Source organism: Gordionus sp. m RMFG-2023, chromosome 3, assembly GCF_954871325.1.
Source record: "Gordionus sp. m RMFG-2023 chromosome 3, tfGorSpeb1-WG-v2, whole genome shotgun sequence".
Taxonomy (NCBI): domain Eukaryota; kingdom Metazoa; phylum Nematomorpha; class Gordioida; order Chordodea; family Parachordodidae; genus Gordionus; species Gordionus sp. m RMFG-2023.
In genome coordinates, this window is record NC_088777.1 from 39,476,033 (window position 1) to 39,491,665 (window position 15,633).

General features: G+C 28.6%; 1 protein-coding gene across 1 annotated transcript in view; it reads right to left on the bottom strand.

Moving 5' to 3' along the window:
• Window positions 1-1,689, bottom strand: part of LOC135926505 (prolyl 4-hydroxylase subunit alpha-1-like) — a 32,833-nt gene extending 31,144 nt beyond the window's left edge. The window contains exons 1-2 of the mRNA XM_065462410.1: window positions 1,545-1,689; window positions 1,216-1,434 (exon numbers count right to left, since the gene is read on the bottom strand). Coding sequence (XP_065318482.1) covers window positions 1,216-1,433 — 218 coding nt within the window. The 5' untranslated portion in view covers window position 1,434; window positions 1,545-1,689. The remainder of the gene's footprint in view (window positions 1-1,215; window positions 1,435-1,544) is intronic.
• Window positions 1,690-15,633: the final 13,944 nt, after the last annotated feature.

The window sequence follows — 15,633 nt, forward strand, 5'->3', positions numbered from 1 at the left end:
GTTAGACTCATTTTTTTAAATCTAAAAATACTCAAATGATATTTTTATGATTTCTTATATAAAAAATATGTATATTAAATTTAATACTGCATTGCCTCAAGTGCTGAATGATTATTTAGTCATACTCATAGTTTATACTTTCTGATTATCACACAGATTGGATGACATATGTAAATGTTATTATTAAGATGCAATAAAAAATAAATAAATTGTATATATTTTTGAAATTTTAGTCATATTTTTAAAAAAATTCTAAATTTTAGCACTACTTTTTTGTAAAATAGCATAGGGATAGGTACTACTTTTAAAAGTTTCTTTTAACCACTGATATTTAATTCCATTTTTATTTATATTAATGTAAAATTTTAATATAATTTGCCTATTAATATATAATAAAAAAATTTGCATTTCATATTTTTTGGTCTTAAGATGAGTGCATCATTAGGACACAGAAATAAATACCCTAAGGATCCATTTTTGGATCGATGCCTATATGGACTTTTCGATAATTTATTTTTTCTCACATTTACATTTGCATTATTGATTTTTTTATTTTGTGTTAGTGACTAATTCTTAAAACTAATTAAAAGTAACATTTATAATTGGTAAGATTATGCATTCAGAAGGAGAGCAAATAATAGTACTGTTATATTTTGTGAGAATCTATTTTATGAACATAAATTGTTGCTAAGATCAGAAACAATATGATAGAATGGCTTTTTTATAAAATTAATTTCTTAAAATAGTTATTTTCATTAATTATGCAATAAAATGTTTAAATTTTATCTTTGTTGTGTACTAAATGAAATATCTAAAAAAAATTAGTTTAAAAAAAAAATTTGTTACTTGTTTTAATAAATACAATCAATTTTCACAAATTATTTGACTTGCACAAATACGAATAGTACAATTATTTGATTTAGAAAAATATATGATTTCTAAATTATTAATAGCTCCTCTCCTAATTTTTTCACACTTCTCATTATTTTTTAAATTCATTATATAATTATGATAATCAATTAGTAAAAAAATTATATTAATTAATATTTTTGGGGTACTATTGTAGTACTATAAGTTTAAAAAAAATATATATGAACTGCTGCCCCCCTCCCCCAAGTGGATATATATGTGAATGTATGTCCTTAATATTAAAGTCTAATAAAAATTATTAAATTTATATTATTATTAAGACATATTTAAGGTAGTGATAATTACCCTCTAATTTTTTGTAAGCGCTGTTCTTCGTCACTAATATATTCATTTAGCATGGAAAGACATTCTTTCTTGAAATAGATGAGATTTTGTATGTCTGCCATTGAGGTAAACATATCCTCAGATTTTACTATAAAAGTGAATAGCACCAGTTGATAAAATATAACCGATGTTAGGCCAGTTTTAACATTACAGTAGCCAAGATTGCTTGAAATTTCCATTCTTTAAAATTTGATTTAAAATTATGTTGATTGAAAAATTTTATTTATAAATATTGGCCATAAGATGAGAGAATAATTCGGCTGTGCTAAAAATTATATTTAAAAATATACCTTTAATTTTAGGACATTACAAATCGAATCGAATCGAATCTATGAATGGTATATGTGGGCAAACGTAATTCCAACAAACATATGATTAATTAACAAGAGAGAACTGGGAAGGGCGGGGCTAGTAAGTTTGTTGTGGTCCCACGGGGTCGGGGACCAATCACATATTCGGGGACTCGAGAGATAGGTAACCGATTCACATATGACATTTCGCAGAATATTTTGAATTTGGAATTTTGAACAATGCGCCAATCCTTTGATGTGATGTGATGAAATGAAATATATACTAATATATTATATTTTAAATAATTTATCAAAATTAAAATTTTTAAAATTAATATCAACATCTGTAAATAATATAATAAATTAAATACATTAATAATAAATTTATTAAAATATAAACTATTCATTGATAATATTATAAATATTTTATTATTAAATATAGGTGTTAAATTATGTAACTTAAAAATATATATTTATAATGCCAAGTCAATTTTCAAAAAAATATATATAGGTTAATAAGTAGTGTTGTTAAATGGTTGGTTTTTTACGACCCACAACCCGAGCCCAAGTCGTAGAAATCTGCTCAATCCTGAGCCAGGGTTGAAAAATCGACCACGACCCAACCCGACCCAATGGGCCTGTTGAGCCAACCCATTTGGTCGGCTTGCTGGGTCGGCTTGCTGGGTCGGCTAGCTGGGTCGGCTTGTAGGGTCGGCTTGATGGGTCGGCTTGCTGGGTCGGCTTTTTAGGTCGACTTGTTGGGTCGGCTTGCTGGGTCGGCTTGTTGGGTCGGCTTGCGTTAAAATATGTCATAATCGTCATCTTTAAGTTTTTTCGAATTTTTTTGATGCAAATAGGTAAAAATATATGTTGTGAACAAAAATATTAAATGAATTAAAAGAAAAGTGTAGAATTTATAAATATACACAATTATTGGAAGAAAAAAAAATATCATATTAGTAAATCATAATTATATAAAGTCATTAATTCTCGCTATCTTTTATTTATTGAGAGCTAAGTTCCCTTTTAGAGTTAGCATTATAATTGGAGTAAAATAGTCAAAGTCTATCTAATACATAGGATGTTCAATTAGGGGGTTACGGACATTGAAAGTATAAAGCTGAGATAGTTGTATTTTATTATGTTTATGGCTAATCTTTGACGTAGGTAAAATCACTGGTTGGGATCCTCAGTCCTAGCAGAGATTAGTTTTCCCCTTTAAAAATTCCAGGACATGAGAGCCGAACGACGTTAGAGTCTTGGCGATTAATGGTAGGAATTTATAATTGGCAGGAAGCGATGGCAAATATTTAGCGAGTTTATTGGCCTCGACATCTAGTATTATTAATATTGGAAAGGGTAAGAGGATCGATGCATGAAAAATCTCAGGTTAGGAATTCCCACCTCTTCCAATGAAGGAGTAGGGGTGCCTGAGTTGGATAAAAAACTTCGGTCAAAGTTTACCGATGGCAATTTCACTACCGAAGATACCGTGGATATAAGATACCATGGGTTTAGCGATAGCGCTATCTTCATTGGAAATGATAACTCAGGCAGAAGTTAACAAAATTATGAAACATAAGACGACGTAAAGTTCGAAAAACACTTATTTTAGGAATAATAATTAAAATAACGTTAATATTTTCAATAATAAACATAATTACAGTGCTAACAAATTTAACCATAAATATTATATTCCTACTAATTATAAATCTAGTTTTAAGGCTAACTAATTTCAAAAATAAGTCATATGCTTTCGATGCGGTAAGGCAAATCACCTAGCGAAAGATTGTAGAACTCATGGCATACAAATGATTCTACCACGGACACTTCGCGTGTCATTTCCTAATAAAGCTACCATTGATGTGAAGATAAATGGGTTGCAGTTTACTATGGAATTCGATACTGGTGCTGCGTGTAGTGTGATAGATGAGGTTACCTAGAGTCGCATAGGCAAACCATCACTATCGCCTGCATATAAACTAGTGGGATATAACATATCAAAATAGAAGTATAAGGTAAATGTTTAATGGAAGTTGAAGTAAAAAATTTTCAAAATTTTTACCTATTTGGGTAGTTAAAGGTTAGAATTCCCTTATTTTTGGAATGCCTTTTCTTAGAGAAGTTGATATAAAACTTCCGGAAGAAATTTGGATTAACAATATAAATATAAATTTTTCCACTTTAAATACAATTGTTTCGAATTCCGCAAGATTTTTAAAAAAAAATTAGGAGAAATAAAACTCCAACGAGCGGTTATCCGCATACAACCTAACACATTATCGATAGAGTTACAAGCAAGAAGAGTTCCATTTCCGTTGCGTTAAACCGTTAAAGCTAGTTGGATAGACTTTTACACGAAGGAGTTATCGAGAAGGTGTATCCAACAACAACTCCAATCATTTGGGCTACGCTAACGGTTAATATTTTAAGGAGTGTAATGCGAATATGCGAAGATTTTCGTCTAACAATCAACTAACTTTCCTCGACCTGATAAATAGGATCGCGGGTGGTAAAATATTTTCAACAATAGATTTAAGAGATGCATTTTTTTTACAATTCGGAGTTAGTCTAAAATGTATGGACCTTTGAGTAATTTCAACTCATGTCGGTTATTCCAATACCTAAGAATCACTTTTGAGTTGACTAGCGCTCCGATAATATTTCAACGCTTAAAGAGAATTCCTAGGGTTTGTATTTTTAGACCACGTAATTATTGCAGGCGAGTATAATTATTATACAGTTAATCTAGAAGAAGCATTAAGAAGATTTGATAAGGCTGGACTAACAACGACGACCGATAAAATTAAAATTGGAGAAAAGTCAGTTACTTATCTAGGTCATGTTATTAACGAATTCGGAAGTCACCCTACAGAAACTAAGACTAATGCCATAAAAAATTGTAAAACACCGTCAAATATTAAAGAATTCCTTTCGTTTCTTGGAATGGTAAATTACCATGAGTCGTTTATAAAAATATTTACATTCTATTTGTGCGCCTTTACACCGACTAACGAGTAAAAATGTTAGTTGGTTTTAGTCAGCTCAAAAAATGAAATATTTAATTAGAGTTAAAAAAATATTATCAAAAGAAGATACAATAATTCTTTATTCAGCCAATATTCCTGTCGTGATTTCTTGTGACGCTTCCAAAAATATTCTAGGAGCTATTATTGCACACTGATTTCTTACTAGCCAGGAGAAACCTTGCTTATGCATCGAGGACACTTTCGTCGGCGGAAAAGAATTACACCACCATTGATCGGGAGGCTTCAGCGATCATGTTTGGTATCGAGAAGTTCCATTAATATATTTATGGAAGACATTTATTTTGGTTGCAGATCATAAACCTTTAAAATATATCTTAGGTGATAAAAGAGACCTAAATAAAATTACAAATAACCGTTTAATAAGGTGGGCGACGAAGCTACTAAATTAGGACTATTAGATTATTCATAGTCTGATAATCAAAGCAAATATGCCGACTCTCTGTCCCGTTTGGGAGTAGAGAGAGCAAAAACCAATGAAGTTACAAAAAAAATCGAAAATGAAATGAGAATTAAAAATTAATTTAATAGAAGATTTATCTTTCACTCGCAGTAAAGTCGTAAGTGAAACGAGCAAACATATCAATCTGAAAGAGATTATTAAATTAATTAAAAATCATTGGTATATTGATAATCTATATTATAATTTTCCGATGTCCTCACTACGTCATTGTGACGTCATGTCATCGCTTCGTCATGTCATCGCTACGTCATGTCATCGGTACGTACTTATTTTTATTTTTTTATTGATTTTATTTTATTTTTTTTATAGAAAATATTTTTAGACATGAAGCCCAATAAAATCTACCAAATGCAAAATAAAGTTATTCATTTATATATACTAAAAAGGCTTAAACTTTTCATTTTAGAATACTTAGCTTATGATGGATGATATTCCCACTATTTCTAGAGAGGTTAATCTAATATTGACTCCTCTTCAGGTTTAATACATTAATATATTTTTTATTTATTCTTTTGTTTTTATTTTAGATAACAAGCCATGTCCCAACCTCACTTAAGGATTGTACAGGTGGTATATTGACTCCTCATCAGGTTCAATGCATTTATTTTTTTTATTTATTCTTTTGTTTTTATTTTAGGTAACAAGCCATGTCCTAACCTCAGTTAATGATTGTACAGGTGTTGATTTATCCGTCATTAATAAAAGAAAAAGATGGCAGATCAATTAAAAAAAAGAAACGCACTAGGGATAGCGAGACCTACAAAATCTACTAACAACTCAAAATTTTTTTATACTCTTTTATATTATAGAATACATCTATTTTAGCTTCTGATAATGTCCCCACTATTTCTAGGGAGTTGAACCTAATATTGACTCCTCTTCAGGTTCATTGCATTTATATTCTTTATATTATTCTTTGTTTTTATTTTAGATAACAAGCCTTGTCTTACCCTCATTTAATGATTGTACAGATTATATATTGACTCCTCATCAAGTTCAATGCATTTATTTTTTTTATTTATTCTTTTGTTTCTATTTTAGATAACAAGCCATGTCCTAACCTCAGTTAATGATTGTACAGGTGGTGATTTATCCGTCATTAATAAAAGAAAAAGATGGCAGATCAATCAAAAAAAGAAACGCACTAGGGATAGCGAGGCCCTACAAAATCTACTAACAACTCAAAATAAAGTTAGCCTTATATATATATATTTTTTTTATACTCTTTTATATTATAGAATACATCTATTTTAGCTTCTGATAATGTCCCCACTATTTCTAGGGAGTTGAACCTTATATTGACTCCTCTTCAGGTTCAATGCATTTATATTTTTTAAATTATTCTTCTGTTTTTATTTTAGATAACAAACCCTTCTTTATTTCCTCCTTATAATTGTTTAAATATTGATATATCTACCATTAATAATCAACAAATACAAAATAAATGTTCAGAAAAACACGATAGTCTTGACAAGTCCCCAACTAGACAAATTTTATTTTTTGATGATAGCCTCCCAACTACTAGAGATATGCATATATTGACCCCTTTACAGGCTCAGTACAGTATTTTAATGTTCGTTTTATTTCAATAATAATGTTTTATATTTATGCCTGATTTTCTTATTTTTTTTAGGTTAACCCAAACTTAATCCCTCACATAGCTACAAAACATGATATTTCTATTAAAGATAAGCAAAGAAAAGAATAGCGACTCAACAAACGCCTTACCCGTTCTAGAATTACAGGTATGCAGGATAATAAGGACCTACGCCTGATATTAACTCCCTTGCAGGTTTTTAATGTTTTATATATATATAGGTTTATTTTATAATCACCCAGATACCGTCAACTGATATTTCTATAACCACTACCACATTCCCTATGGCACCTTTCGACATATATTTGATGACCACCACTCACCTATATTAGATATCGGAAATATGACAGAAATATGCGCCTTCTGCAATGCTAAAATGTGGAATGGAGAAAAATTATCAAAAAGCTCATGTAGAAATATTCAGTTTTCTACATTTTGTTTAAATGGAAAGGTAATTTTATTTAAAATTTCCCAATTACCACCAAATTTATTACGTTTATTTACCGGGAATCATTGTTCATCAACCCTGATTCTTAACAAACATAAGAGCTTATAATTCCGCACTGTCATTCACTTCGCTAGGAGTTAATATAAATAATAATTTATCCAATTCGCGATCAGGTAATTATACCTTTCAAATTAATGGACGGGTTCATCATCGCATTAGTTGACTCCTACCAGCATTATGGGAAACACCTAAATTTGCCCAATTATATATACATGATAGTATAAATGAGATAGAAAACAGACATAACCAGGTTCCGTTTTTAGATCGTTGTTTTTAATGGAATTGCAGGATATTGTTCACACCTACAACCCCTTTGCTTCTCAATTTTTGAGAGTATCTTCTATGATCGATACTGGCGTTCCTAACATATCCTTAAACTTAAAATCTACTCCAAGTTTTTATACACCCAGTTGCCTCCAAATGATATTTCTATCACCACTACCACAATCCCTATGCCACCTCTGCCTAATTTTTAACAAATATAAGCATTTAATTCCACTATCATTCACCTCATTATGAGTTATTATAAATAATACTTTATCCGATTCCCTGAGGAACTTTCATGAATATTTAGAGAGATGTTCAAACATGAATGTGTAGTGCGGCCAATTTCATTAACATTATTAATGAGAAAATATGTGGTAGTTTTGTCATGGCCTATATAACAATACTTACGACCATTTTATGGTTGAGTTGACAATGTCGTTCATGATTCTATTTTAGAGGGGGATACCAAAATTGACACTTTGGCAGAAATATCATTTCGCGTTCTTCTTTTACCAGTAGCCCAGGGCCTCAGCTTTATCAGGACGCAATGGGTGTTGTACACTGCTTTGGTAATCCGTCATTATTCATTACTTTCACCTACAACCCTAAAAGAGATGATATTTTACATTAATTTTTTCTTCTGCAGACGACTGCCCAGATTTATTTTGTCGCTTTTTCCATCAAAAATTAAATGTCATAAAGGATTTGCTCTTTATTTTACCAGACACACAGAGTAATAATTAATCCTCATCATTTTTTAAAAAAATTACCTAAATTTATATGGCAAGAAAAACAAATTTCTTAAAAAATATATAAATAAATTGCATATAAGATATTGAATGGCATTTTTGCAATTTAAATAGATAGCATTTTTTTGTACTTAACAAAAGATATAGATAGCCCTTATCAAATTTTTTGATAAAAGGAGTTAACCCACTAATTGGTAAATCCGAGATTTCCCCTTCATGTGTTGATAAATTATTTAGAAATTTAACTATCTCCGGGTTTGGGAAATAGTTTTGAAACTTAATATGGGATGGACTGGGCTTGAAAAATATTCCTCAAGATTAATATTTACTTGCACCTGACTTGAGAATATCTTATACAAATTATTATGGGCCGGGCTAGGAAAAAATTTTCAAAATTATTATGGGTTGAGCTAGGCTTGAGAAATTTTTAGGTCTTGAACGCGTGGAAATTTTTTCCAAATATTATGAGCTTGGACCTGGCTTGAAATTTTTTAATGTTAAATGTTAGTCTTATGCAACCAGTAATATATTTACAAAGAATTTTGGTATTGGGTACAAGCTCATTTAAATATATTTTGACTCAAATAATAGTTTCCACTCTTAGTCCTAATGGGTTAGACTCAATGACATTGCTTGGACTTGACCTAAATGGGGAGAGGGGGGGTTTAAAAATTATATAAATTGGATATGATTTTTAAATAAAAGGTAACATCTTTCTTAAAAAAACGAATAAAATTCTCATTTTCCGTCATTTTTGACGGGCTATCTACTAGTATAAATAATTATACGGAGATTTTAAAAAAAATTTATTTTAATTAAAGCTTTCGTTCGAAGAAGGATTATTATATAATGATAAAATTATTATTACCGATAATCTAAAGAAGGGATTGGGTTTTGAATGTTATTCATCAAGGATATCCTGGGATAGTGGGGATGAAATCATTATGTAGATACTATGTTTTTGGACGTATCTTGATCGTGATGTTGAAGAGTTTGTAAAAACTGCAAGAGTTGTCAGGAAGGAAGACTAGGAGCTAGGGAAGTGCCGTTATACAATTGGAACATTCCTACCCGATCGAATACATATAGATTTGATAGGCCCCGTATCTGTAAAGTATTGGTTATATTGCGTAGACGCTTTCACCAAATGGGTTGAAGTTGCAATAACACATATTAATTCGAGTGTAATAAATAATCTGCGTAATTATTTCGCTAGATTTGGGTTACCTACATTGTCTCAGATAACGGTACTCAGTTTACTGGGATCTGAATTCAAAACTAAAAACAACATAAAACATTTTAGATCGGCCCCTTATAGCCCCAAATCGAATGGTTATGCAGAGCGTTATTTACTTATGATAAAGACGTTTTTCTATGCTGGAAGGAGAGTGGAACTCTGTACCAGTTAAATTTATCGAATGTTTAAATTACTCACCGAAATAGCTCAAATGCAATTACCGGTAGATCCTCTGCCAAAATGATGTTTGGGAAGGCCGTTCAGGACAGCGTTAGATCAATGGAAATTATATAAGAGGGAAAGGATTGAATACGCATTATGGAAACAAAAATATTACTAAGATAGGAACGTTGAGCCCCGTGAATTTGAAGAGAATCAAAGATTTTGGTAGAAAACGAAAGGACTGCGGGATGGCATGAAGGGACAGTGGTTCAACGGAAAAGTGCGATATTGTATGATGTTAGATCTGAGGGTATTGTCAAAAACAAGCATGCCGACAACTGAGGAATGCTCATGTACAAGCTAAGGAAATACGGATAACAATGACTGAGGATTTGGACAATGCAGAACATAGTGAAAATACAACTCTTAAAAAAAGAGTTTCTAAACCCCCATAAGTTATCATGATGAATTCAATTTGTATGGGAAAATTGTAATGTATTAATATTAAATAAATTGTATTTTGTTATTTTGGTTAAAGGCTACACTTTATTATAATAGATTAAATATAAACGATTTTGTAAAAGTTATATATAGATACATTTTCTCATTTTAGAGATATTATATTATATTAATAAACACCACATTATAAACACCCCATTATAAACACCCCATTATAAACACCACATAAGCACCACAGTTAGCAAGCTTTTACTTTTATTCTCTCCATTAATTTATAGCATGTTTAAGCCCCAATCGCTACTCACAGACATATATTCATTTTTTTGTACAGAGATCGGGAGTGTTGAGGAGTTATATTTTATTAGCCTACAATTATATTTATGAAAATTTGCCAAGGGATAAGAAATTTTCTTTCATCCCCTTCTCTGCTATGCCTATGATTCTACCCACAGAAAATTTATCTGTTGATCCCATCAAAGCCTTTTAGACTTCCTAATCCAATGAACCAAACTGAAGTCCACATCGATGACTAAAACATAAAATGATATTCAATTATAAAATAGATACTGATACTGACTTTGTATATTCACTAAAAGTGTAAATGTACTATAACCTCTTAAATTTTTTTGATAAAATTACATTGTATTCCCGCCCCCGCGTTAGAGGGCCCTATATCAGATTCATATTTTATCTATGGAACTAATTTAAATTATATCATCCTTATTTATAATAATATTTTTATAGTTTTTATCTGCTGTTTTAGCGCTTTATTGTATTATATTGATTTGACAAATTAATATAATTTTTACTTTAAAATAAATGTTTTATTAAATTTAAATTTGAATAAAAATATTATAGTAGTAAATATTATGCATATAATAAAGAAATAACTGTTTTTAATAATTATTATAATAAGGTTAAAAATGTACAAATTCATCTTAAATCAGGATATAGCAAAAATATTCTTCATGAAATATTATATTGATCTCAATATATTCTTTTAAACACATCGAATTTGATGAATAAATATTGAATTTAAATTTAATGACGATTAGTAATTTTTTTTAAATATATTCTGTTTCAGCAAAATAAAATTCAATTATGAATTAAAGTAATAAATTGATTATATATTTTTTTAGAACCTGCAAGCCCCTACCAAATCTCAAACCAGATCAGCCAATAAAAAATTACAAATCCTGGGCGGGTGGGTTAAATTTTTTACAAATAAATTTGAATTTATATTAATTAACCTGACCCAATTTAAAGAAACGGAAGACAGAGCATATAACATTATTTCAATTAACCTGAGACATTTACACGGCCCGACCCGGATTTTTTAAAAAATATTGCATTTATTTTAAATTTTTATAGCTAATAATAGCGATTTAAATTATTCAGTTTTAAAATATATAGCCTGGTTCGGGCAATTTTCTTAAAAAAAATTTAGGCCCAACCCAGGTATTTTTTAGAAAATTTACGTTCGACCCAGGGTATATTTTGAAAAATTATAATACGGCCTGGCCCATGTACCCGGGTCGGGATTAGGGCCGAGTCTACAGGTCTCTGTATAATATATTTCTGCTGAAACAAGGTTGGTTATTTATTATTATTTATTTTAGAGGCTAATTTTTATAGTTTTAAGGGAATGATTTATTTTATTATTTTAGCATTATAAATAAGGAAAGGATTACTAAGACTTTTCATGCATTGAACTGACCATTGTGGATAATATTATTATTAGGTTTGAACAATAAGAATGATAATAATATATAACAAAAATTCTTAACAAACACTTTCCAGGTACAAACTTATGGAGGACAAATCATTAGAAATTTATATTCCTGGTAAAAATCTTTTATATAAAAAAGATATTAAATAATAATGCATTATAAGACATAAGCGAAACTGCAATGAACAGTGAACCTAGCAAAATCAATAAACAAATCATAATTAACTATTTCTCCTTCTCCTCCGCAACGGTATGAAATTATATTATGTTTGCGCTTTATATTTATTTTGGATATGGATCAAATTATTTTAACCTATTTATATTGAGGAGGTCAGCATTAGCTAAATAAATATCATATCCAACATTTTGTCTAGTAAAAAGTATAATTTCAAACTAAAGTATATCATTATTCATTTAAAGTTTAAAATGATACAAGTTTTAAATAAAAATTTTACAAGAGGATGCTATATTATATTATACACAATTAGAAAATTTCATAATAAATAGGGTTTTTATTTCTAAAAAAAGAAATAATAATTAATTAGTACTGATATATATTACATAATTATAAAATATATTTGACTAAGCAATTTTAATTTTGGTTTTATAGGTCAATTTTTATTTATTCTTTTATCTGGACTACGGGGTACGACACTTCTTTTTGGTAAAATATTTTTTTGATGGATGATAAAAAGTGTGGAAAATTAAAAGAGGAGGGAATATTATTTACATTAAAAAGGGCATGATGACATTCTCTGTTATTGATTTCGATTTAATGATATCAACGACAAAGGATATTCCCCAAAAATATGTATTGCCTCTTGAAAACATATATGAATGTTCTTATTCTTATTAAACCACAACGGATGTCTCCAAAAAGTTTGTTATCGAAGTTAACTCGGAGATGAATTTGTTCCCATTTATTCCCGTAAAAGATATACTAACGCGTGTTAAAAAAGTAAAAATTTAATATATATTGTATAGCTATGACATTGGTAATGTGAGGAGACATCAGAGAGGGTGATAAAGGAAGCTAAAGATTGGTCAAATTGATTATAGTAATGTGTATTATGACGACAAAAACAATTTATTTTGGTGACCCTATTCAAGAGTAATTGAAAAAAAAGTTCCCAAGCTTAATTATCCCGGCTTGATATTGTCAAAATAAGGTATAAGAATTTAGGGAGGTTGAATTAAATTGGCAAACTCTGGTGGAATTCTCCATGATCATAAAATTCCTATTACAAGAGAGTATAGGTGAGAAGTTATGAGACATAGGCACTTAATGAGGTAAAACTAACAATTTACGGAAACGAGGATGAATATTTTGAGAGCAAATTACACCAAATATGCAACCAACGAAAACCTGTAAATTTATATGGGAATACTACCTTTGAGATGCAAGAAACGTAAAAGTGGTCAAGATTGTAGAAATATCAACAGAAAGAGGACTAAGAAGATCTCACTTAAATAGAAAGATTATATAAAGATACAGTTGGATAAGAAGATTGATGAAATACCGCTCTACTCTATATAAAGGATAAGATCAGGAAATAAAATTCTAAAGAAGAAATATTATCTTACGTAAAATTCTATATAATTTTGAAAAATTACTTTCATAAATATTCTTTCAAATATATTATGAGAATTATACAAAAATATATTTGTATTCTTATAAAACAGATTACTCCTATCTAGATTTGTTTTTAAAAGAATATACTGAGCCCATCATTCTTATATTAATGGTTAATTCATAGAAAATAATTCACTCTGAATATTTCCATTTTTATTTATGTGTAACCAGTTTCTTCCTTCATCTATATAATCTAGACGTGTCAATACACCACTTTTTGCTTAATTTAGGTATACTTAAAATCGTTATACTGGATTAGATGTTATATACATTTAAAAATTTATCGACGAATATAAATGTGATCTTATTCTTAAATTGAAAACAATATTAAACTATTAATTTTTTATTGCGCTTTTATATAATCAAAAAAAAGTTTAAAAAAAACATATTAGTAATTATAGTCTTTGTTTTACAATTTTTTAAAAATAAATTTAAGTGAAACCCTATTATGTATACAAGTTATTAATATATTACCTTAAAGAAACTATTGATTGATACATTAACCCTTGATATTATTATTGCTCTTATAAATACAATTTGAGTCCTCATTTATTCCATTAGTCTATTTTTTATATTATATTATTTTTATATAATTTTTTTAAATAATATAAATGCATTATACACTAAAACATTATTGAGATGGGGATTCCCTTATTACACATATAAATTCTAAAGGATCGATATGGAATTATATAATTTTTTCTCATAAATTTAGAATAATATAACTTTATTTTTTAAAAAAGGCGTAAAATATCAATTTAAAAATTTAGATATTGAAAAATATAAATAGTTTATCCTGAAATATATAAAAAGTCTCTGTTCCCTGATCAAATTTTTAACGTGCAATCACCTCTAATTTTAAAGATTATTATAATTTAAAATAATGTTTTAAAAATAAAGGGATATAAACTAGGCTTGCTACCAAAAATGCAAGAAGGAAAAATAATCGACGCAAGAAATCCTGATATAGCGCCAATCTATAAAAAAGAAGAGTAAACAAAAATATTCAAATATAAATTGCTAATTTTTACTAATATACATACACACAATATTATTATTTTAATAATATTATACTATATTAGTAATGGTTCTCTTGTTAAGAGTGATATTCACAAGCTCCATGATAAAGCTTTAAATGGGTAAAAATAAATTAAACAATATAATTTTTATAACTGATATTTATAATTAAACTTAAATATAAACATAATTTATTTATAATACTGAATAATTTTACATTGTGTAGATTACTTAGACTTAGTTACGATAATGTCAATAACAATGTGATCGAAAAGGACGAAGAAGATAGAGGTAGAACTTTTTATTTTATTTTTCTATATTAAAAATTTGATTTGCTATATTATAATAAAGATAGAATATTGCTTTTTAATTAGTAATTAATGTTATTAGAACCTTGATTTAGCCTATTTTAAAAAGTGGCCAAGTTAAGGTTTTAATCAAGCAAATATTATCGCCTCGAGATATTGCCAAATGATGGCAGAAATGTTTGTCTATTTTTAAGTGAAATCTTGTAGACGTTGTTTTGCTAAAATCTTGATTAGGCCATGTTTTTAATCGACTAAATCTAGGTTTTTAATAGAAATAATAATTAATATTTCCTTAACAACTATCAGTTAAATTATATTAAACAATCATTCACCCTTGAAGGATATAATTAATAATACATTATGATTATATTATAAACACCTTAATTTTATTACTTTTTTAGTTAAAGAAAAATATTCGCACAGAGAAAAGGTATGTCATTTGTTTCGATTATTTATATATTTTTTTAAATATAATATATACTATTAGAGATCTGCAAGAACCGAGTCAACCTTGTTTATAATTTTTTAAACATTATTTAGACTTTCAAAGATTGTTTAAAAGTTTCTTCCTTCATAAAAAATTTTTACGAGCCGGGCTGGAAACCTTAAAAAAAATTACTTAACGAACAGGTCGATTTAGGCCACTAAACTCATTAATCTCTAATTATTATATATAATTAAGCTCTTTTTTCAATTAAGGAGAAAATTATTTAAAATGTCTTTGTGTATTTATTTTTACCAAATTGAAAAATTAAAATATTTAAACATTATTAACAATATTAACAAATTTTTCTATAAAATATTTTAATGTCAAATTTTTGATAAGCTTACTTACTTTTTATCGTTTTTTATTTTCATAAAAGCCTATAAGTTGCATAGAATCCGCCAGGCAGTGAACAGATAACATTATCAA